The sequence below is a fragment of the Anoplophora glabripennis genome, unplaced genomic scaffold, assembly GCF_000390285.2.
Source record: "Anoplophora glabripennis isolate ALB-LARVAE unplaced genomic scaffold, Agla_2.0 scaffold1017, whole genome shotgun sequence".
In the NCBI taxonomy this organism is placed as follows: domain Eukaryota; kingdom Metazoa; phylum Arthropoda; class Insecta; order Coleoptera; family Cerambycidae; genus Anoplophora; species Anoplophora glabripennis.
The window spans coordinates 87,669-110,669 of record NW_019417388.1 but is presented as its reverse complement, the minus strand read 5'-3'; the positions used below and the strand labels follow the sequence as shown (position 1 = coordinate 110,669).

The window sequence follows — 23,001 nt, the reverse complement described above, 5'->3', positions numbered from 1 at the left end:
ATATTATATATTATATATTATATAGTTATATAGATATTGTTATAACCAATTTTCACTGTATTTCTCTTTCACCATAAAAAAATAGGGAAGATTGTGTCCTGCTAACACAGCAGCAGGTATTAGACGATATGGAGGTGTTTCGATACTTGGGAACATGCACTGACATCATCTCGCAAACTAGTATAAGTTATTGGACAAATATGTAAACTATTCACAGTGAACATTTAATCTGTAAGTTCTTTATTTTACAGAGTTAAAGTAATTCTCGAAGGGAATGACCAAGTTTGATATAGACCTCAAAGAGAACAATGTTAACCCATCGAGCACGTCAAACGAGACTGTCACTCGTCTTTATTTTGCAGCCTCTCACTCCCTCCCTATGGGTTCTGCACTCCCTTCACATCATCCCCACTTCTCCCTAAGCTGTGAACATCTTTTCCGTGTCAGCCGTCTCTAAACCCTTGTTGCCTAATTCTGTTCATTGTAATTTTTTAAACACAGAGAAACGATGATAGAAGTTAAAACCAGGAACAAAACCATGAATAAACTTTTTTTAAATAAATTTTGGTATTTTTTACTTTTATCTAGTAGGTATCCTTCCAATGCTCTACATTTTATTGTAAATTCTGTAGTGGAAGAAGAACGAAATGAGAGATTGGGAAGGGGGGGGGGTCAATGACAGATGTTCCTGGCTAAAAAAATGGTTGACAATTTTGAAAATAAATAAATTCTGATAAAACATATAACATATACCTTTCTGGTAGCACATGATAAGCTAATGAAGATTATAATATATCTATATCCTTAAGTATGAATAAAAACTTAGTGAATGGGGTAGGATGCACGTTATGACGGTTTGCCTACACAATTTCCTCATCTTAGAAGTGATGTACGTCAAGCGATACATACTCACTCAAGATTTTCCGGTGAGAAAAATCACTTGTATTTTCTAACATAGCCAACAATGTACACCAAGTAATTGGGTTTGGTTTTAAAGAGTTTTATTTTTTGATGTACTGGGAGAACTTGGGGAAAAAGGAAATGTATTCAACAGGTTAAGGGGTATATCCAAATTCAGTTTGTATACACAGTTCGGTTATTAAGTTTAAAGACTGGTTTTATTGTGGAGAAGTGCTTGTGTTGTCAACGGAACTACATACCTGGAAACCTTTCAGTATACATGTATCTACCATGAAGTTATAATGTTTTGCGGGAAGCGAGTTTTTGATAGTTGTCATGGAAATAAACATTGAACAGTAGTGATGTCAGATCCGATTACTTTTATATAATCACGATTACTAGGTATAGTTGTTACGATGTCAATTGGAATCTGTAAATCTTAAAGCCCAGGACCGTATGCACTTCTCCTGAAATTTCTTTTTAACCATGGAGTGTCTCGTAATTTATACTCGAATAGCAATCCGAGTCCGCCTGATGTAGAATTGACGGCGGCGCGCTGGTCATCAAAGCAAACCTGTATTGGTCCACTAGGTCGTAAATAATTTTTTTGTATGAAACACAGGTTCACTTAGCTTTGCCGCTTTGCCAGTGCCATGCAGAGCTTTGTTTTTCGGGGTATTTTGTTGGTATAGTACATATTATTTATTAGTTGATATTATTATTTGTTCATATCAAGTAAAGGGTAAGTTATTAAAATAAATGTTATATGTAATTATCTAGTAATTTAGCGTGGCTCTCTGGTGACTCTTTGAAGCAGAGGATAACGAAATAACTCAGGGAAATCCCCAAATAGTGGAACCGGTTTTAGTCGAAACAAACTCGGAGTTTGAAAACAAAGATTTACACGTAAAAAATCAACGTATTATATTAAATATATATGAATCTTTGAAAATTGAAAATAGTGAACAATGTGATAAAAAAGTTAGGAAACGGATTAACGAATTTACTAAGATATCCAAAAAAGGTCAATTTATCGCGTAATTAAAGGAGGATTGATAACGGTACAATGAGGATACGGAAAAATACAAAATTTAAGAAAATTGACTATTTTACCAGATGTAATGCAGCACACAATTTATAATATGTATAAAGAAAATAAAGTTCCTACTTTAAACATGATTCAAGATAAATCAAGTGATTATCCTAATTATAATTATAAATCTTTAGATATTTTACGACATGCTTTATTACAATGCGATTTTAAACATAAAAAACTTGACAATCGTATGGTTATTATATGATAATATAGCTCGGAATATAGTATATCTAGACGAGACAGCTACATTTTTCTGGACGTCCATGGATTCCGTAAACTTTAGGAGTTAAATGTTTTTATGCGGTTCCAATTGAGATCGTAACAACTATACTTTCTCAATAAGTAGTCGTTACTTTGTACTCGTTACTTATTACGATTACTGACCATGATTTCGGGAGAGTATTTCCAACGAATAGATATATTGTATTGTAATTGTATGTAAGCTGTGCCCATACCCATGGCCATAGCCACTATAACATACATGAATGTATCAACACAATAAGAACAAATATGAATTATCTACCTAAATGTATACCTAAATGCAATGGCAATTTAAAAATATTTAATAATTATATTTATCCCAAATCTTGCGTGAATGCGTGAGAGTACCAACAACCGAGACTGAATCTATCTACGCATGGGAATCATACTAATCGTAGCCTCGTTGCTCGCTGGTCGTGTAACGATTACTGGACAGAACAGCTACTCAATTACTACGATTACTAGCAAGTAACAATTGTGTAGTAATGAATTATTACAATATTGACATCACTATTGAACAGTGTACAGCAATGAAGTTCTATTTTAGAAACAGTAAAACAGCCACGGAAATGTGTTATAAACAGCGTATGGTGAGGAGTCTTCCTGTGGTTGGGGAGGTATTGTGATGGTCGAGACAGTGTGCATGACGAGAAGACAGGGCGTCCCTGCAAAAGCAAAAGAACGAAAACATTGCAGTTGTGCGCTTTGTGCTGAAGTCTGATAGTCGATCAATCGTACACGGTCTGCTAACATTCTGATGGTTGATCAGATTTCAGCGCAGAGCGCACAGCTTCGATTTTTTTGTTCCTTAGGCTTGCGCCGTCTTCTCATCATCTTGCACCCTGTCTCGGCCATCACGATGCCTCCCGAACACAGAAACACAGTCAAATGTGATACATATTCCTCACTGTATGCCATTCGTAAAACATTTCTGTTTTAAAATAGAACTTGATTGCTATATGCTCAATATACGTTTCCATGATAATTATCAAAAACTTGCTTCACACAAAACGTTTAACTTCGCGGTAGATACAAGTAATCTGATGAAATTTTATTAAGTCGACCGAAATGTGTACAGTTGCAGTTAAAATTACTTTTCAAAAATCGAGTCTTAAATTTCACAAAATTTTGGGTTATTGCTGATTTATTTATTCATTACCATTTCTGATTACCGAAATATAAGCCACTAAAACGAGCACTAAAACTTATATTTTCATTACATCTCGGTATCTGGGACAACGAATGATTTTATAAACGTATCCACATTAAAATTCAATGAAATATTAAATTTATGAAAACATACATACCTTTTTATTTGTCTAAAGCAGCGTGTACAAATTAGTTTCAATTAATATCTAACTTTACGAAAAAATAAACTTCTATCATATACATTAAAAAAAAAATTAAAGCTCACCCTTCTTTCAGTGTTACTGGTGTATCATTTTCAATGGTTTGTGGACTAGAAGTGTTAGCGGATATAATTTCCAAGAACTGTCTCATTGCCGTCATGTGGCTTTCTGTGTAAAATGCTTTATACAAACATTCCATATACTCTTCCTTACATACTTGCTGGGTAGAGCGACAACTAACCAAGTTACCAAGCGATTGAATTGTTTTTGAAATTAGTGTTAGTGTTCTATTTGTCTGGCAGTCCTAAAACATGTAATTGTAAGTATGGCAAAATTTCCTGCAATCAAAGATTACTTACAATAGGCTGTGTCGTTAAATCGAATAACTTAGGACCTAAAATAGCGGGTGCAAAGAATCTCAGAAAAATAAATCCGGATATAACGGAATATCTTACACCCTTGTTCTCTGGAAAGTGTAATAACGCGCATTCCTTCAAATTGTGAAAAATCTGGCACATAAGGGTCGGACAATGAACTGCGCTTTGAGTAATGGCATCAAATATTTTTTGTATGTAGAATTTAAGGTTTGCCAAATTCGTGGCGATAGTATTTGCGTCTCGAACTCTAGTTGGGTCGATTTCGCAAGGTTTACGTTCATTACATATTAATTCTAAGGTTGGCCTCAAAGTTTTATGCAGGTATTGTAAGCCAATAAGCCTCATGGCTTCATCCATCATTTTTGAAACTAGAGTATTCCCTCTAAATATGGTCGTGGGATCTCTAAAATATAAAATACATATTTTTAAACGTCCTTTTTACCTCCATTAATATTAAGATTTATTTTAATACAGTAATATACACATTGTTGTGGCAAGTTTAAATGCTATTTTTAATGATTAAATTTAAAGGTTTATTTGAATTTGAATACTGAAGATTTATTTCTATTGTAGCGAAACCAGTAACTGTCTATTAAGTGGATAAATATAATAAATTATTAAGTATTTGCTTTGTATGCCAGTGTTTCATAAGTATCAACAATAAAAGATTTAAACAAAGGAATACTAAATGGTTGTCTTGATTCGATTTTATAATGCGGCCAACAGTTCGTGTGCAGAATAAATTATTAAATACACGATAACTTTACATAATGTTTCACAACGGCTGAAACAAGACTTGCCTTAATTTATTTATTTAATTAATTTTAGGCTAGCCCTCATTACAGTACAGATCACATCTAATATAAAGCCAATTATAAAATTAAAAAATTACAATACTACTAAACGACTAAATAAAAAATATTTTCAATACATTTTAAAACTCAAAAAAGTAAGTAAATATTTTCAATAAAATTTTTTCAAAATCTCAAAAATAACGTACAAGCTATTTGAAATAATTCGAACACATCCCTGTGAAAAATCTCACCAAATATTCAATTCTTATACTAATTGCTGAAAGTTCAACAACAAATTTAGGTATTATTTATGTTATCGTAGGTATAGTATCATAGGTTTTCTGTTGTCTTTTAGTGGTAACAGACGCATGATGTGCCGTCTAATAAAAGTAGTGGTGATTTGGGTTTTAATACAATATACAATTTTGGTGTTTAAAGTGGCCCATCTTTACAGTAGTGATGATTTAATTGACATATATTAGTATATGGGATTCTATGCCTAGCACTTTTGTATGTGATTTCATTCTAGGGTAATAGCTTTGTTTACGTTTGTCGAAGGGTTAGAGAAACAGGACACCTGCAGGAAAATCATGGTGAATATGTTGAAAGACCTAGGCTGCATGTTGAAGATATTTCAGATACTGTTAAAGAACATCCTACAGCTACTATTGAAAAGCAAATCGAGATGTTTCATACTAAAGTATAGACTATTTTACATGAAAATTAAATTTATTCATATTACATGTAGCAAATTCAGGCTTCAATGCCTTGAGATATAGACAACGGATGAAAATACATTTATTCATAATGGAATAAATAATTTCCAAAACAGGCATGTCTGGACTATGGAGAATCCCCACAATACCAAACAAATTTCCAACAGAAATTTTCTTTAAATATTTGAGCTGATATTGTTCAGTATGCCTATTGGCAATTTTATATGATCTAAATAAGTAGCTAGACTAACATTTTTTTGTAAAATAACTTTCCTGCACTACTTGAAGATATGCCCTTATTTCAAGTAATTGGAACACGATGGTGATGTGAAGTGAGAGATTGAATCACCAGATTGTAATGCATGTGGTTTATAGCAGCTCTGGAGATACATGAAGAGTTTGGTACATAAAACTGAAATGATCAGTGGAAGTATTACACGAATGCATGAAAAATGCCTTAGAAATAATTCACGAAACTGCTCACTTCTAACAAGTACTGAGTTGTGAATATGTTGAACAATAACTTATGCGAATTAAATCAAGATGATAACTTCAAACATCCTTATGCATGCCCAGGCTTATCTGAATTAAAAAGTTATTTTAATTTTTGAAAAAATGTTATAAAAATATTTTTACTTTTTTGAGCTCTTTGTGGTGTTAAAACAAAAACTAAAACTTTTGAATTACTTTAAATAAGTAAATAATTTTCATTGATGATTTTTAATATCTTGTTTATTGAAGAATAACTGCCATAATTATTATTGTAGTGAAAGTTTGTAGATAAAAAGCAGTTTGATTCCCTTAGAGATTTACTTAGCATATTCAATTAATTTAATTTATTGAAATCAACACCGATAGTCTAATTTAATAGCAGTTTTATTTTAAACTTTATAATAATAACGTTATTTCACTCACGATACAATTACTAGAGATGGTGGCTCGATTTTTAGAATTGCATTATGCAATTTCAATACCCCAAATTTTATCAGATTTACACATATTTACATCAATTTGCACAAAAATTTGTTTATCAAAAACAATTTGAAATTTTGAGTTTTGAGATAAAATTTTATTAATAGAATAAAGAATACTTACGTGACATTTGAAATTTCTACATTTGCCAACGCTCTAATAATTGGGACAATTTTATCATAGTGCATAAATATTCTAACCAGAGGCTGTGCTATATCCATTTTGTTTATAATTTCACCTAGTATGTACACCGAAGTAGCTGTTATGGGCTAAAATAAATGATATAATTGAAAATAAAGGAGGCCTACTTTGAAAAGCAAATAAATCTCAAAGAAAAACATATAAATGAAGTTATTATAAACAAATCCTAACACATCTTTGTAAAAGTAATTAGTCTCATTCAATGTCCGTCATAACGCCTATATTATATCTATTTCCTTATACAAAATATATACATTTTTAGAAAAAGATTATTTGCAATGTAAATTATATTATAGATAAACTGGAACTAATTATGCTAGAATGTGTGCCCAAAATAATTTATTTTCGATTACCTCTTTTGCTAAAGAATATTGCAAATAAATTTAAACAGAGTTTCCATTTATTCTTAAATTTAAAATGTACTGTAAATACTTATAAAGTAGATAAAATATTATAAGATTCAATAATAATAACAGTCAAATAATTAAAGAAAAATATAAACCTAAAACGATACAATTATTAAATTATTAGAATTTGAAATTTTTCTGTTATCGTCTAAAAACCTCAATGCAGCTATAGTAAAACATATCAATTATTATACAATCTTTAGTGGATACAGACTGTAGAATCTTTGTTTTTGAAATATTTAATGAATTAATTCAAAAATATAAGTAGTGCTACTTTAAATGCTTGAATATTATTCAGATATGTGATTCTATAACAACACTAAGATTTTCGGAGCAGAGTGAAAGAAAAAAATAATAATAATAATAATAAGTCAAATAATTAAGGAAAAATATAAACCGAGAAAGATGCAGTTATTAAATTTTTAAAATTCGAAATTTTTCTGAGTGTCAAAACACTCAACACAGCCGTAGTATAAATTATAGGTTATTATAAGATTATTAGTTAACTTTTCTTAGAAATATGTACGGAGCATGTCCCTGGAAAAGAACCTGTAGAATCTTTATTTTTGAGATATTTAAAGAATTAATTAAAAAATGTGAATAGTGCTATTTTAAATTCCTTAACGTTATTCCATATGTAAAGAAAGTTTAATGTATTTCTTTATACTTACAAAATTTAAAAAATCCTTTTCTGATTGATTAACACATATTACAATATTGTCCTTTCAAATAAGTAACCCTACAAAATGAATGCCGAAAGACGTCTACTTGTAAATATTCAAAAACATCAAAGACACCGCACAGTCTTTATGAAAATGTGGACTTGGTCAAATAGGCTGAAATTATGGTAAGTTGTTGATTTTGTGTTACTGACCAAAAGTACTTGGGTCCGAAAATCAATTCTTTTTCTGAGATAGTTCTGCTGAACTCAGACCGCTATAAGTAGGAAAGAATTGATTTTCCGACCCAAGTATTGTGGACACTTTTGGTCGTTAATACCAAAATTTCAGCCAATTTGACCGAGCCCACATTTACATCGAAATTACCTATTAAAAATAAACCCCCATTCCAAAGTTGATTTCCTCACAAATGGCTGCTCTGGTCTGTGCATAATAGGCAATTTATTTTCAATTATAATAATAATAACACTAAGAATTTTTTACTGAAATTTTAGATTTCAGAATATTCATAGAAAGAAAAAACAGGTTTTTTTCAGAAAATTTGAAACACTAGAAGAATTTAGCATCGTAATTACAGAATATACCTATAATTAAAAAAAAAGACTGCCAAAACCAAACTAACCATTTGAGAGAAAACCTACTTTGAAATTGAGGCCAATTTTTAGTGGTGCGTTCATTTTTATGCAAAATTTATCCCAAAAGTAAATTTATATGCGTTTGAGTCCCGATTAAAGTCGACACACTGCTCAAAGTACTGCGCTGTACTTTGTGCAATTTATAAAATTTAAATGAAAACAGTTTCATGTAATTCATCTAGAAGTTGATACGAATAGAATAGAAAAAGCAGTAAAATTAAGTAAGTACATAACTTATTATAAATTTGTAGAATTCACAAGTTTTGACATATATTACTATACATTTTATTGGTACCAACAATGGAAAATTAATGACTTACTTGTATATGTATGCTTTGAAGTAATAAATTTTTGAGATTATCATAAACATTTGCAGGGAAAACTCGATCTTCTGTGTATTGAACCTGAAGACGTAGAGAGCCGAGAGAATTATCGCTAGAAAGTCTTGTACCTGGAGGTGTAGAGTGTGTAAGAAAAGGACGGTTTTTTCCGGACCTTGGCTGCAAAAAGTACCTATAAAAAATAAATAATTACTCGAAATCACTTATTATTTATTAAAAAATGAATAACTCTCAACAAAATCATATTTAGAGGATAGTATTTTGTAAGTATTTTTATATATTTGGATAGAACGCTTATTTAAACCAAGTACACATATATCGAGTGTCTGGTAATTAATGGATAACCTTTTAACCGTAGATGGGGGACCCAAATGTCGTTCAGAAAATCGACTTTTATCTTAATATAAAGTCCCTTTGTTATTTCATTTTTTTTTTTCGCCATAGGTTACTTTATTGGTCACTATGTCCACAAGAGAACATTATTATCTTTCAGTTATTATTTAATTTTATTTAAAAATTACAGTAAACGTTCAAATTGTCTGCCGGCTTCCCTGATGCAGGCTCTGCACCTTCTTATGAACGCCCTTCGGAGCTTTCGTTTATATCTTCGCTGACTAACATAAAATTTAAGTTTAAGATTTTTTTAAACAAGAATTACTATTGCTAGTTAAAAATTCTGATAAGCATCTGATAATAACATAATTCAAGAATATTACGCAAAATAACTGAAAGATAATACGTTCTCTTGTGACCAATGAAGTAACCTATGGCGGAAATTTCGAAAAAAAACGAAATAACTGAAAAACGAAGGGACTTTGTACTAAGACAAAAGTCGATTTTCTGAACGACCTTAGGGTCCCCCATCCACGGTTAAAAGGTTATCCATTATTTACCGGACACCCTGTACACAGAGGCAAAAAGATTCATGGTGCATGCTTGGTTTGTAGAGTTTTCAGGTAAGCCTAAAATTTGAGCATAAATGAGAACGAAGAAAAGCTCAACCGTAACAAAGTACAAATGTAGATGCTACTCAAGGAGGTAGAGATTTGGAGGGGTAGAACAGATGCCTAGTTTGCTGATTTTCTTGTTGGAAATGGATATGCATGAGACAAGAAATGAGATGGTAATTCAGTTCATAACATTGTATTTATAACGGAAAAATTGTACCTTACAAGAATATCTTCTAGCGACTTTATTTTTTTGCCATAATTAGTTCCAGCTTTCAGTTTGACACTTTAAAGTAAGAAGCATATACAGGGTGTTTCAGTTCGAGTGAATCAAATTTTAACCACAGATAGAACTCGATAAGTAATTAAGAATTGTCTTATAAACCAAGGTTCTATGTCTCACCGTTTTCGCTCTACAGGGCCGTATTGGTCGGTTTTTTACATCATATTATTTATGATATCTCTGGTATGGTTGTAACAATTTGATTCAAATCTGGTATGATGTTAATACTTACGAATGTCTATAATTTACTGCAAAATTTACAAATTTTTTGTAGGTCAGTGGCGTAGAAACGGGTAGGGTAGCGGGATTTTTTTGCCCCAACTTCTACGCCAATGACCTAATACTTATTTGGGGTAAATTTTTAGATTCCTTGGACAATTTGGCATAATACTTGTTTGAAATCGGTAAAGTGTCTCGTTCTGCCGAAAATCTCAATAATGTGGGAGGCCGTTCTTCTGATAAAGCATTTAGTTTCGTAATGATAGCAAATACATTTCAAAGTAATATTACTTTAATATTATGTATTAAATTAAAATGGAACGTTTCATGTAAAAATGTTAACAGCAAACAATGAAATATTCTTTTTCTTATTGCTGTATCTTAGATGCTAATAATAGGTAATAGTTTGTAGGTACGGTTTTTACAATTTTAAGTAATAATACAAAACGGTAAATAACAACATAACAAATAACACTAACATAAAACAATATTAAATAACATGTTCAAAATGACCCCCATTGGCTCTTATACATGCTCTGCATCGCCGAACCAACGACTGATAGACATCAAACATAATCCCTTCTGTATTATTTATTGCATCTGCAGCATCGTGGATTCTTTCTCTGAGATCATTTTCATCTTGCGCGACAGTGCGGTAAACAAGCTGTTTTATATGACCCCATACAAAAAAATCAATTGGATTAAGGTCTGGGGATCGCGGTGGCCAATGTATTGGTCCTCTATTTCCTATCCACCTATGTCCATAGTTTTCCGTTAACCATGCACTAACATCTCTTGCATTGTGCGGAGGTGCACCATCCTGTTGGAAATAAACGTATTGTCTTTCATTTAATGGCACCTCGTCTAGAATTTCATGTGTGGAATTCTGTAGCAATTCTAAATATCTTTGCCCATTCAGTATACCATTTATTTCAAAAAGAAATAATTTGTTTCGAAAAATTACTCCCCACATATTAATCTTAAATCTGCGCTGAAAGGCCCTTCTTCTTGTTAAATGGGGATTTTGTAATGACCATTGATGTAAGTTTCTAAAATTATTCAGTCCATTTTTAGGAAAAAGGCTTTCATCGCTCCAAATAATATTTTGTAAAAAGAGTGGATCTTCCGTCAAATTTTGGAGGATCCAGTTGCAAAATTGTAATCGTTGAAGGTTGTCACCTTCTTGTAAATGTTGCACTTGCTGGTAATGATATGGATGTAGCAGCTCTTGATGAAGGACCCTCCATACAGATACGTGGGGTATCTGTAATTCGCGTCCGATTTGTCTCACACTCAATTCAGGAGTATCAACTACCCGTTCGATAATATTTTCCTCGTACTGTTGAATATTACGATATCCTCTACCTTCTTGATTTTTTCTTACTTGCACAGAACCTGTTTGTCGCAGTCTTCTAAAGGTTCTTATAAATACGCCAAAAGAGGGATGACGCCGACGATTTGGAAACATTCTCCGATATTCTCTTTCTGCTTCTCGAGCACGACCATGACAATATCCGTACACAAAAATCATATCAGCGTATTCTTCACTTGAATATTCATCCATATTTTGACAAATGGTAAGTACTGTTGCAAATCTTTATAATTAAATAACAATTCCTGATGACAGATAATGTCATTATTGTTATGTTTTGCATAGCAATCTTTGTGAATACATACTCCCAAAGCGCAGACTTACAATATGAGCCTCACATCAATTGTCAATGAGGGGTGTAATTTTTTTAAACAAATTATATCTAATTTGACATAAATGAAACGTTAAATTAGCAAAAATACTTATAATAGTTTCAGAATAGCATAAATGAAATGTAAAGGAGGTATCATTGAATGTGTACCGCACTGTAGTGCAACATAAAACAGAGCTCAGAAAGGAAACTCACCACACTATAAATGCTATAAAAATAATACACGAAGTGTAGAGACGTATTGTTTAATATTGTTTTCAACCGTAATTTAATAACTGCTAAACTGAACTAAACTTGATTCCTTATCAGAAGAACGGCCTCCCACATTATTGAGATTTTCGGCAGAACGAGACACTTTACCGATTTCAAACAAGTATTATGCCAAATTGTCCAAGGAATCTAAAAATTTACCCCAAATAAGTATTAGGTCATTGGCGTAGAAGTTGGGGCAAAAAAATCCCGCTACCCTACCCGTTTCTACGCCACTGACCTACAAAAAATTTGTAAATTTTGCAGTAAATTATAGACATTCGTAAGTATTAACATCATACCAGATTTGAATCAAATTGTTACAACCATACCAGAGATATAAATAATATGATTAAAAAACCGACCAATACGGACCTGTAGAGCGAAAACGGTGAGACATAGAACCTTGGTTTATAAGGCAATTCTTAATTACTTATCGAGTTCTATCTGTGGTTAAAATTTGATTCACTCGAACTGAAACACCCTGTATTCCAACGGCCATGGCCTCAGACCAAGGCAACTAATTTACCATGCCCAATACATATATATTTATACATTGACATGGTTTTTACCTTGCCTCGTATCCATTCATGTTCAGATGTGCACCTGGCTTTAAGATTTCAATGATTTCAAGACAAACTTAAAAAACTGCCATAAACTTAATGTATTAAAATGAAATAATTATTATGCAACCATATCTCTGTGAAGCATAATATATATTTATTTCGCAGTTTTACTGTGTCCTTATTATAAGTTGACAAATTCTTTAGTATTAGGACGAATAAAAATCCTGCATTGTGTCGACATACCTACATATAGAGTTACCTACTCATTTAAGGATGGTCACATGGAAATTTTGCAAATGGTAAGAGGTACAAGTTCGTTTTCTTGTGAATTTCATAGGTCACAACAAAAATGGAATTTTCAAAAAAAATTTTCAAATACCTTTGAATAAAACCATAAATTTTGCACATTTGGCCTAGATCAATGTTATAACAATAAAAATTCTTGATGCAGGATGTCAATTTATATAGTACATACATGAAAATTTCTAATATTTATAGTTACAAAGTTATGAAAGAAAAAACAGAACTGGAGTTTAATGATCTATAAAAGTTATAAGAAAACTAAAGGCATCATTCAAGAGCGCTACAATTACACAATTTTTTTGTAATTTAACCAACTTTGTATCTCTTACCGTTTTCCAGATAATGTGGAATTAAGTGAATTACCCACGACATTAATTGCTAAGAAAATTATCATTGCTGCAATTTATATCATCAGACAGATAAAGTTCAGGTGAGCATTATAAATAAAATTATTATAATCAATACAAGTCAATACTTTTGGGGTACCTACATTATTTTACTCACACATTCTTTACTTGTATTATTAGAGATATACCTTTCATACTTATATCATTGTAATTTTGAGAAATATTCTAATAAAAAAAAAACAAAAATTTGGTAGATACCTCTGAAATGTAATATTTAAATATTTTTCCAAGTACACATATCTTTTAAGAAAAGTGTTTTTGTTGTAAACTACTGAGGATAATTTAATTCTGCAAACCATTCTCAGTGACTGACACTCAAATGTAGGACAAAAAGACCATTTTCTACTTAGTGTTTTTATACTTTGAACTGTTTCAATATTAATATATGAACAACGGATGGAATTAGAAAAAATTTATTCGAACATTTTTAATGACTAAAATTTACATATCAATTTAAGCTAACAACGTACATTTTAAAGAAAAAACTTGAAATATGTATTTCTCTTACATTCTATTTTTATTTATCAAAATTGAAAATTTGCGATCTGCACTGTTAATATCCCAAAAAAAAAGCAGTTGAAGGTATATAAAAAAGCTAAACAGAAGTTTTAAGTCAAAAGTCAAAAAAAAATCCTAAAACTATATAATTTTTTTAGCAGTAACTACGCAAAAAAGATGAGATAGTTCCGCAAGTATTTCTGCACATGTAATAATACAAAACAAATCTTCAATATGCCTAGATGGCTCAGCTTACTTAATAGAACAATTTATTTGATATTAAACAGGATGTTATTAATGTGCAATTCATTAATATATAGGCATTAAAGATAACTTCAAACAGATTGGCTATTGGCTTTTTTATAGGAAATTACTTATACAGTAAACATGATACTGATATTTTTATCCTAAATAAAAACAATTACTTTATAATACATACTGGGCAACTATATTCTTTAATTATGTGAAAATTTTATTATTCCAGTCAAGATAAATTTTTAAGTGGGTATCTATTAAGCTCAGTGTTAAGTTTGTTTGGAGCTATATCTTGTGCTCACTACAGCAAAATATATCCATCCATACTCCCTGACTGCATAATTGAAACTGTCAGTTTATTGATCAATATTATTGACTCGTGTGAGGGCTACCGTTTTTTTACCATATAATATTGCTTCAATAGTATTGACTGTGTAAGGGACCCTTAACATGGTGAGGCAGAGCCTCGGACAGAGCTATTGGTAGATCCAGCAGATCCAAAAAAGTTCTCATCTCGGTTCTCATCGTATAAGTGTCAGTTCGAGCGTCAGTCAGTCAGTCTATTTGTATAAAATATGTCCGTTTTCGTATCTCGAATTATTTACTTTTCAAATATCTCTCCAAGTTTTTAAACCCCCTGTATATAACATATATTTGACAACAATTTTAAGGAAAAATTTTAGATTTAGAATTCGTACTAGTCCACGTTAGACTTGAAAAAAGGGAAAGAATTTTTATTTTTCATTTTACGGGAAAAAGGCATTCTTGATTAAAATTTTTGCTTCTCTTTAAGGAGGTTTATCTGATTTGGAATTGACAAACAAATATTCATAAAAAAATTAATATAAGCTTATTAATATGAAGAAAATCCTCAAACAAAATTATGACTACTTTGGATACGTAAGAGACGAGATATTAATAAAATAATTTTTCATGATTTAGTACGAAGTCTTATGAGAATGCGGATTTTTTAGGTCTTTCCACTTAGAATGCGGAACAATTGACGAACAGTTTCCACAGCAACTTGTATAAATAAGAAACCGATATCTAAGGAACCGTATGACAGCTCGTAGAAATCGATTAGGTACTTAAGATACATAATTTATAATAATTCTCCTTCAAACTGCTGTCGTTGACTAACTTATCCTCCATATATGTACGTTATAGCGGCAACGCCGCGGTCTCGACGTAGCGTATTATTTAAAATTTGCAGGTGTCCAAGCAAACAGAATGATCGAACGCGAGCGAGCGAACGCCGAGGCGAGCGAGCCAGCCAAGTGCAACGTTGACAAATCTAAAGGCTTACTACTTTACTCGCTAGCGAATCTACAGAAATTCTCGTTAGACTTTAGATGTACCTCCGTACCCGATAAACCTCCTTAAAATGAGATTGGCATGCAGAACTTCCATCTTGCATGAACAGGGTGATCAAAAAATCGGTAAATATAAAAATCGTTTAAAAATAAACTGCCTTTTTTGTTGAGTGAGGATTCCTCACTCAACGCTTTTGCTTATGATTATAAATGGCATGAATAACTTTATTTAATAATTTTATTTAATGCCGTTGTTTTAGTATGTATGAACAACGGAAATATTTCCAATCTTCTTAATAAATTATATTTGTTTAACTGCATATTTTAAATTGAGAAAATTGTTATTAAAAGTTTAGAATTATTCAAACACACCTCCACCATGATTTGCGCACTTTTCAATTCGATAAATAAGTCTTATCACTTTTCATTATGACGGTTGTTATGACATTTACAAGATGTGCAATTTTTGTATAGTTTGAACATGCCTGAAACAATGGAGAAGCTTTTAGGAGATTTGTGCGAAGGATACGCAAACAGAAGGTTGCAGGAGAACGCGAAGTTAACCTAGGCACATTAAAGTTAAGTAAACTTAATATCTGAGGACAGTCAAAGATGTTTTGGATTATCTTATGCAAAAAAATGATCGAGTGCATTGATCTTCTAGACCTAGACCGCAAAGAATTCACGCCAAAGTGATTTAACAGAAGGTTCTGAGGAAAATTAATGGGGGGGTAATACGAATTTTCTTTATAAAATAAGTACTTTAAAAACTTCCTTTGTATGTTCTCAAAAATTATTTATGTGAACTGTATATAGCGGGTTCCACACAATAGATGCATATTCCAATCTAGACCTCACAAACGAATTATATAAAATAAATAATGTACTACGATCCAAGAAATCTTTACCATTTCGAATAACGAACCCTAAATTTTTGTATGAGGTCTTCAAAATTCTATCAACATGTTCGACAAACGAAAGCTTACAATCAAATACAATCCCTAAATCTTTGATGAGGGTAGGCCGATCTAAATATACATCATTAATGTGGTAACCAAAGCTCAATGGATGTATTTGTCTACTAAATGGCATAACATTACATTTTTTACAATTCAGTGGGAGTATATTGGCTGTACACCAATGTTCGACTAAATTTAAAGCATTTTGCAGCCGTTCACAGTCCTTAGAGGTCTCAATCCTCGTATATAACTTCATATCATCTGCGTACATTAAAAAATTGGCATCAATGGAATTAATTATGTCATCCCAAAAGATGTTGAACAGTAGAGGTCCCAGGACTGAACCCTGAGGTACTCCTGACAGTACTCTTATTACTTGTGATTTGAACCCCCCTTGTTGTACGTATTGCGTTCTATTAGTCAGATATGACACAAACAAATCAACTAAATTATCAGACAATCCGTAACCACCCAGTCTTTCAATCAAAATTTTGTGATCCAGCCTATCAAAGAACTTCGAGAAATCTGTGTATATAATATCAACCTGCCCCCGATTATCCAGAACATCCGCGACATATTGAGAAACACACACGAGATTCGTTGTAGTAGATCTCCCGTTCATAAAACCATGCTGATTTATGGTTACAATATTTTTAACATGGTTATAGACATACTGATACAAGATATTCTCAAAGACCTTACAGAAACCACACATTAGCGCAATGAGTCGATAAATAGTTATATCACTCCTGTCACCATTCTTAAAAATAGGGCATAAACGTGAGACTTTCCATATATTAGGAAACTTCCTGGATTTCAATATTAAATTGAATATAATAGTGAGAGGACGAATAAAGGTGCTACCACAGTCCTTTACCACAAACGCAGGAATTTCATCCGGTCCCATGGACATTTTTGGCTTCAGTTTGCGCAAACCTCGTTTGACATCATCCTCTGTAATGCTTTCCATGAAAAGCGTGTTGTTCGACTTAATGTTAGGCACACTAACTTGTATATTGTGAGTTTGAGACATTACATAGGAAGATTGAAAATACGCCGCATAAGCATTCCCTATCATTTGGCCGTCAGTTAATGTCTGATTGTTATAACTCGTCTCACTGGATGTGCTAGAGTCATTCCTTTTACTGGATATATATGCCCAAAATTTATTAGGGTTATTTTTAATATTATCTTCAATTGTTTTTAAGTATTCCCTATATGACCTACCAACGTCTCTCTTTATTTTGCATCTAAGGTCTCTTTATGAAATCTAATATCACCCGATAGTTTAAATTGACGCAATAACTTGGATTTATTTTTTATATCTTTAATAATGGATCGAGTATACCACTTAGGATACTTGCTATTACGGAGTTTAGTTTTGGGAACACAAACATCCATCACATCATGTATACGATCATACATAAATTTACATGCATCACAGATTTTTGAATAATCTGTAAGAGGCGACCAATCGATGTTATTAAGATTTTCATAAAGTGAAGGAAAATGACATACTGTATAATACCTTTAAAGTATAAGAGATAATACAAAAATAAATAACAAAAAATATGTATCAACAAACAGTCCTCAATACGGCTTTTCCTAAACTTATCTTTGAATAAAAAATCTGTATAACTAAAATTTTACTGGATTGTAAACATTATACAGTTGGAGAAATGCAGAACGTTTGCGTAGTGCTCTCACAAACAATCTACCTGCTACATACAATGCCCAATGAAGTAATAATTCTAACAATAATTCCGTTAAAACCTCGGTTAAAACTGAAGTTAAAACGAGGGTTAAAACTTTTGTTACAATGATTATTTACTCTCAAGAAAAACATTACTTGCAAATTACAACCTTCGCAAGAAAATTGTAGTTTGGCAATACTTATACCTTGCATAGAATGGAGAATTTGACACTTCGGTTCGTAAATAAAATTACTTGTTCGCACGGCAATCACGTTAAGGCGCGTATTCGCCAAAAAAGCGAACACGAGCGAGCGAGCATTCTGCATCAATAATCATCTAGTGAGTACGGGCTAGCGAGCGAACAAACGTTCGTTTGTTCACGTTCAAAAAAGATCGAGAGGAAGGCGGTACCACAGCATATAAAACAATTGTTTTATTTGCTGTGGCGGTACATCAAAGAAAATACTTGTTCGTGCTTGTTCGGTGTGGACGGGATTCCACTTTGCTCGTGAATCGATCGCTTGTGTTGCATCCTACTTCGCCGGGCCGCGTAATTATTTTAATAATTACTCTCCTGTAGTTTGTATCATTTTTCATTATTTTAGGTTCCATAAGTTTCAGCAGTTTTAAAATCTTTTCTTTTTCAATAGACTCAATACAACGAAAGCAGCACTGGTTAATAACAATAATTTCTCATGGTCAGCCATATTTAATACGCTCGCAGAAAACACATGGATCCATTGCGAAAATGAATTCGCTTTGGTATGGACGAGATGTCAATATGTCGAGCGAACAGGATCAAACACATGAACAAAAACAAATGTTCGCTCTTCCTCGCTTTTTTGGTGAATTTACGCGCCTTTACGGCAACGGCAATCAGTGGATTGCTAGTATACTTTTAAGCAATAATACCGGCTACTACATTAGTTAAAAAATTTATTCTTGTCGTTTTCATAAAATGATTTTATAGGGTTGAAAGTCCTATTCATGTAAAAGACATTAAAGTCAAACACACAAAAGAAATTGAGCCTTACAGGTGCCGAAACTGAGTGCTTTTATATAACCTAATTAATTAGTAGTAAGTATATGTAAGGGCGACTTTCCACAGCGCGAGATTCCACAGATATGCTCGTCGGTCATAAATCAGTTTGCCAGATGATAAGACGAGTTTGAAAAATCATGCTAGTTGTAAGTAGTGGAGTCAAAGCAGAACACTTGAACACACACAGCTTCATTTTTGGCTGATTCACTCGCCGAATTTCGCTCCGTGTGAAGGCATTCAAATATTCCGATGTGAACAGTATTTCGATATTTCGATTATTTTGCCAGAAATATAGTTACTTAAGTGGCCTTTACTGCAAGACCGTCTTTTGTATCGTCACATACATGCCCCAAAGGAAAAAACCGAAAAAGAAACAGGGTAATATATCCTCGTAATATATGCTTGGAGAGTGGAAAAAATTGTGGATAACTGTTAAACCGGTACTACACATTCGGTATTCGCCAAATACTGAGCAAAGAATGTCCGTGAATTAACATTATCTCGTACTGATTCACATAAATTTGTTACTCGGTATACGTCGAATACCGCATAGGTATATGGCGCCAACTTTAGACGAAACTATATGAATGAAAAATAATAAAATAAAATAAAGCATGTTTTAGCACGCATTCTACGTTTGATAAAGCAAAACATGTTGCATTTTTCTTATAAATATACGTATTTGAGGAAGACCACCATAAAAGCCATTTTAATATCTTAGGGTCCAACTTTCATTTGTAAAAGTAAGATTAGTAATAATATTTTAGAAGGTACAACAAGTAACTAAGTGGATGTATTAGTTCCGAGAATAAGGCCCAGTTCCCAGTTTTCAAATTTAAAAACCCGTTTTCCTTTACCTCGCGATTTCATACCTAATAATTATAATTAGAAAACTGATTAAATAGATGAACATGAAGAATTCAAAAATGACATTGACTTTCATATAATCATAATTCCATAGTCATGGCCGAATGGCCGAAACAAAAACGGCTAATGAATCATATTTTAGAGCTAAGTATTTGTTATGAAGGAAGCGGCGCTTTTAATAAGTCATAACTCAAATCCTAATTGTTGTGTATACTTACGCATAGTCAGATTTGACATACTGCGTAGAGGTATGTGTAATACCTTCATTTTCATATTTATTGTAATTCTGGGAACTTAACGATTGCGACTACTACTACCTACTAAATTCAAATCAATTTGTTATTTAAAGCTCGAACTGAATGAGTTTAACGGAATTATGTCGTACGTGCAAAAGTACGTAGACCAAGACGTACGTAGTGTCGAATCATATAGCCACAAAAATAATTAACATTAATTTATATTCACCTGGGTAAAAACTATTGTTTAAGTGTTTATTAATAATTCATACTGCGAACATAACCCACTTTAACCTTGTAGAACAAAAGACAATGCAACTTTTATTATTTATTGAGAAAGGTGGTAGTCTGCATGATGCATTGTTCACTGCAGAAGAAAAATCATCGTGTAAAAGATGACAATTTTCAAGTAGATAGGGCGGAAGCTACATACATATATAATTATACTATCTACTAAGTGTGAAATACATTTATTTTAATTAAGTTAATGTGAGGCCATAATATACTTATAAACAGTGGCGGATCTTGCCTTCCAAACCAGGGAGGGCGCAAAAATTTAAGTATAAAAAAATAAATATAATTGGGCAGTTTTATTTTAAGTACTTATGCTATTCAAATATAGGGAAAATGTGTTCAACATTATTTTTATAGTGAAAGTCCATTCTTCTGCTTTTGTCCAAAATAAACTTTTTAATTACTTTTCCATTAAATTTTGGTATTTTCGCACCATTGATTTTTCAATACAACAGATAACTGTTAGTCTGTCTTTACAATAACTTTAAACTTTTACGATTTTTTAAAAAACAAGAAGCAATACCTACGTGACCAGATTTGTTTTGGCGCTTAGTAAATTTGAATTTCTTAAGTTGGTGTTTCAGAAATTATCAAGGAAAAATGACCAACTAGGACCCTAGATGAAATGTTAATCCAGAGGCGTTTGTATTAGTTTTCTTTTCTTTCTCAATCAAAAAAATACTTTTTCGATATATAATAGGAAAACAATTCAAAATATCTTAGTGTATGATTATTTTGTAAGTAAAAATGTAAAAAATATTTTTTTACTGCAGATTAAAATTATATGTAATGAAATGTAATATCGTGTAATATGCTCGGTAATATGTATTCCACTGGACCGAGCGGTTTGGGTACAGAAAAATATTTTTGAATGTATACATTATTTTGCCACCCATATTACAATACTTAACAAAGTGCTAGTAGGCTCTGATTTTCTAGGTTAACTGTAATTTCAGTTTGATCATGGGATAGCATTATTATTGGCCCCCCATAGACTGAATGGGGAATTTTATTTAGAATTTTTGCAAAACTCGAGTTATTGGAAGATGTGCCGTTATTACTCAGAGCTAACATGTAGTTTATGCATGATGGCACTCCACCACATTTCACTGTAAACGTCTGACAGTATCTGAAGCAAGAATTCCCTCGTCGATGGATCAGTAGAGGAGATAATATTCCTATTAACTGATCTGTACGTTCACCAGACTTAACACCTTGCGACTATTATCTTTGAGGCACTCTGAAAACAACAGTGCATGATTCCACATCTTACACTGAACTGAGTTGTGGAGGCATATACAAAATGCCATAAATGTTTTAAAAGGTAGCCGTTAAGAACTGCAAAGGGTGTCCTTTAACTTTCTTGGCCGAATTAACCTTTGTTGTAGAAACAACGGAGGTCATTTTGAACAGTTTTTATAAGTTGTAGGTACTAAATTTAATAACTTCAACTTTGTTACTTTTACTTACCTCCAGCATTTTTATTTTGATAAAATTAGGCACATTGTAAATAACTCTAATTCGTCGTATGTGTGTATCCATATCAAAAAATGAAGTAATGTGGTATATTTTATCAAAGTAAACACTCATTAAGAATTGGCAGACACGATGACTTAAAGACCAAACTGAAATTAGAGTCAACCTTCATAATCAGTGACTACCGGCACTTTGTTAAGTACTGTAATATGGGCGAGGGGTAAACCGCTGGGGCATTGTGGTGTACAAAACCTAGGAAGTACTGGGAATTACAGGGCATTATTTGGGAATTGCAGGGAATTAGTTGGGCATTGCTGGGAATTGCAAGGTATTACTGGACATTACATGGGCATTACTAGGAATTTAGGGAATTAGTAGGGCATTACTCGGGTATTAGGCATTTAATATATTTAGTGCACACTGTTATAGTATTCTCTCTACGTATTAGCAGTTAAGGTTAATTTCTTTGTATTTGAAGATGAGTAGTACTCTCGGTAGTACCTACCTATCTGTTTATACTGGTTTACAAAAATTGACATTTCCATGCACTATGGGAGAAATACTGATTTTCCGCATTTAATACAAAAATAACTATCTCGTAATTTCTTTCTGAAACTAGTGGGTTGGGAATACGTTTGTTATTTATTTTCATTTTAGAAACCCCGAAAAAATGATGTTTTACCACTTTTCTTACTACTTTATGTTTCTTGGCATTTATAGTATTTTTAGTCAAAGGCTACTGAATAAATTTAAGTAGGTACATTTATTGTAAGCGTTGCATATACTCCTTGATATACACGATACAAGTTTTTGTCAGATTTCAAAGAAAGTTTTGATGTAAATCTATTAGTGTGTCGTATTAAATTGCACGTAATAAAATGATTCTTTCCCGTAACCCACGGAACCACTATCTTGCAATTTGAAAAAAAAAATGTTTAGTAAAACGAATTAAATTAAACTT

General features: G+C 32.3%; 1 protein-coding gene across 1 annotated transcript in view; it reads right to left on the bottom strand.

Moving 5' to 3' along the window:
• The window catches only part of LOC108913666 (GTPase-activating protein), a 45,639-nt gene that overhangs the window by 8,400 nt on the left and 14,238 nt on the right, over positions 1 to 23,001 (bottom strand). Inside the window, exons 5-8 of the mRNA XM_018719252.2 lie at positions 8,709 to 8,901; positions 6,589 to 6,734; positions 3,966 to 4,386; positions 3,672 to 3,910 (exon numbers count right to left, since the gene is read on the bottom strand). Of these exons, the coding sequence (XP_018574768.1) occupies positions 3,672 to 3,910; positions 3,966 to 4,386; positions 6,589 to 6,734; positions 8,709 to 8,901 (999 nt within the window). The remainder of the gene's footprint in view (positions 1 to 3,671; positions 3,911 to 3,965; positions 4,387 to 6,588; positions 6,735 to 8,708; positions 8,902 to 23,001) is intronic.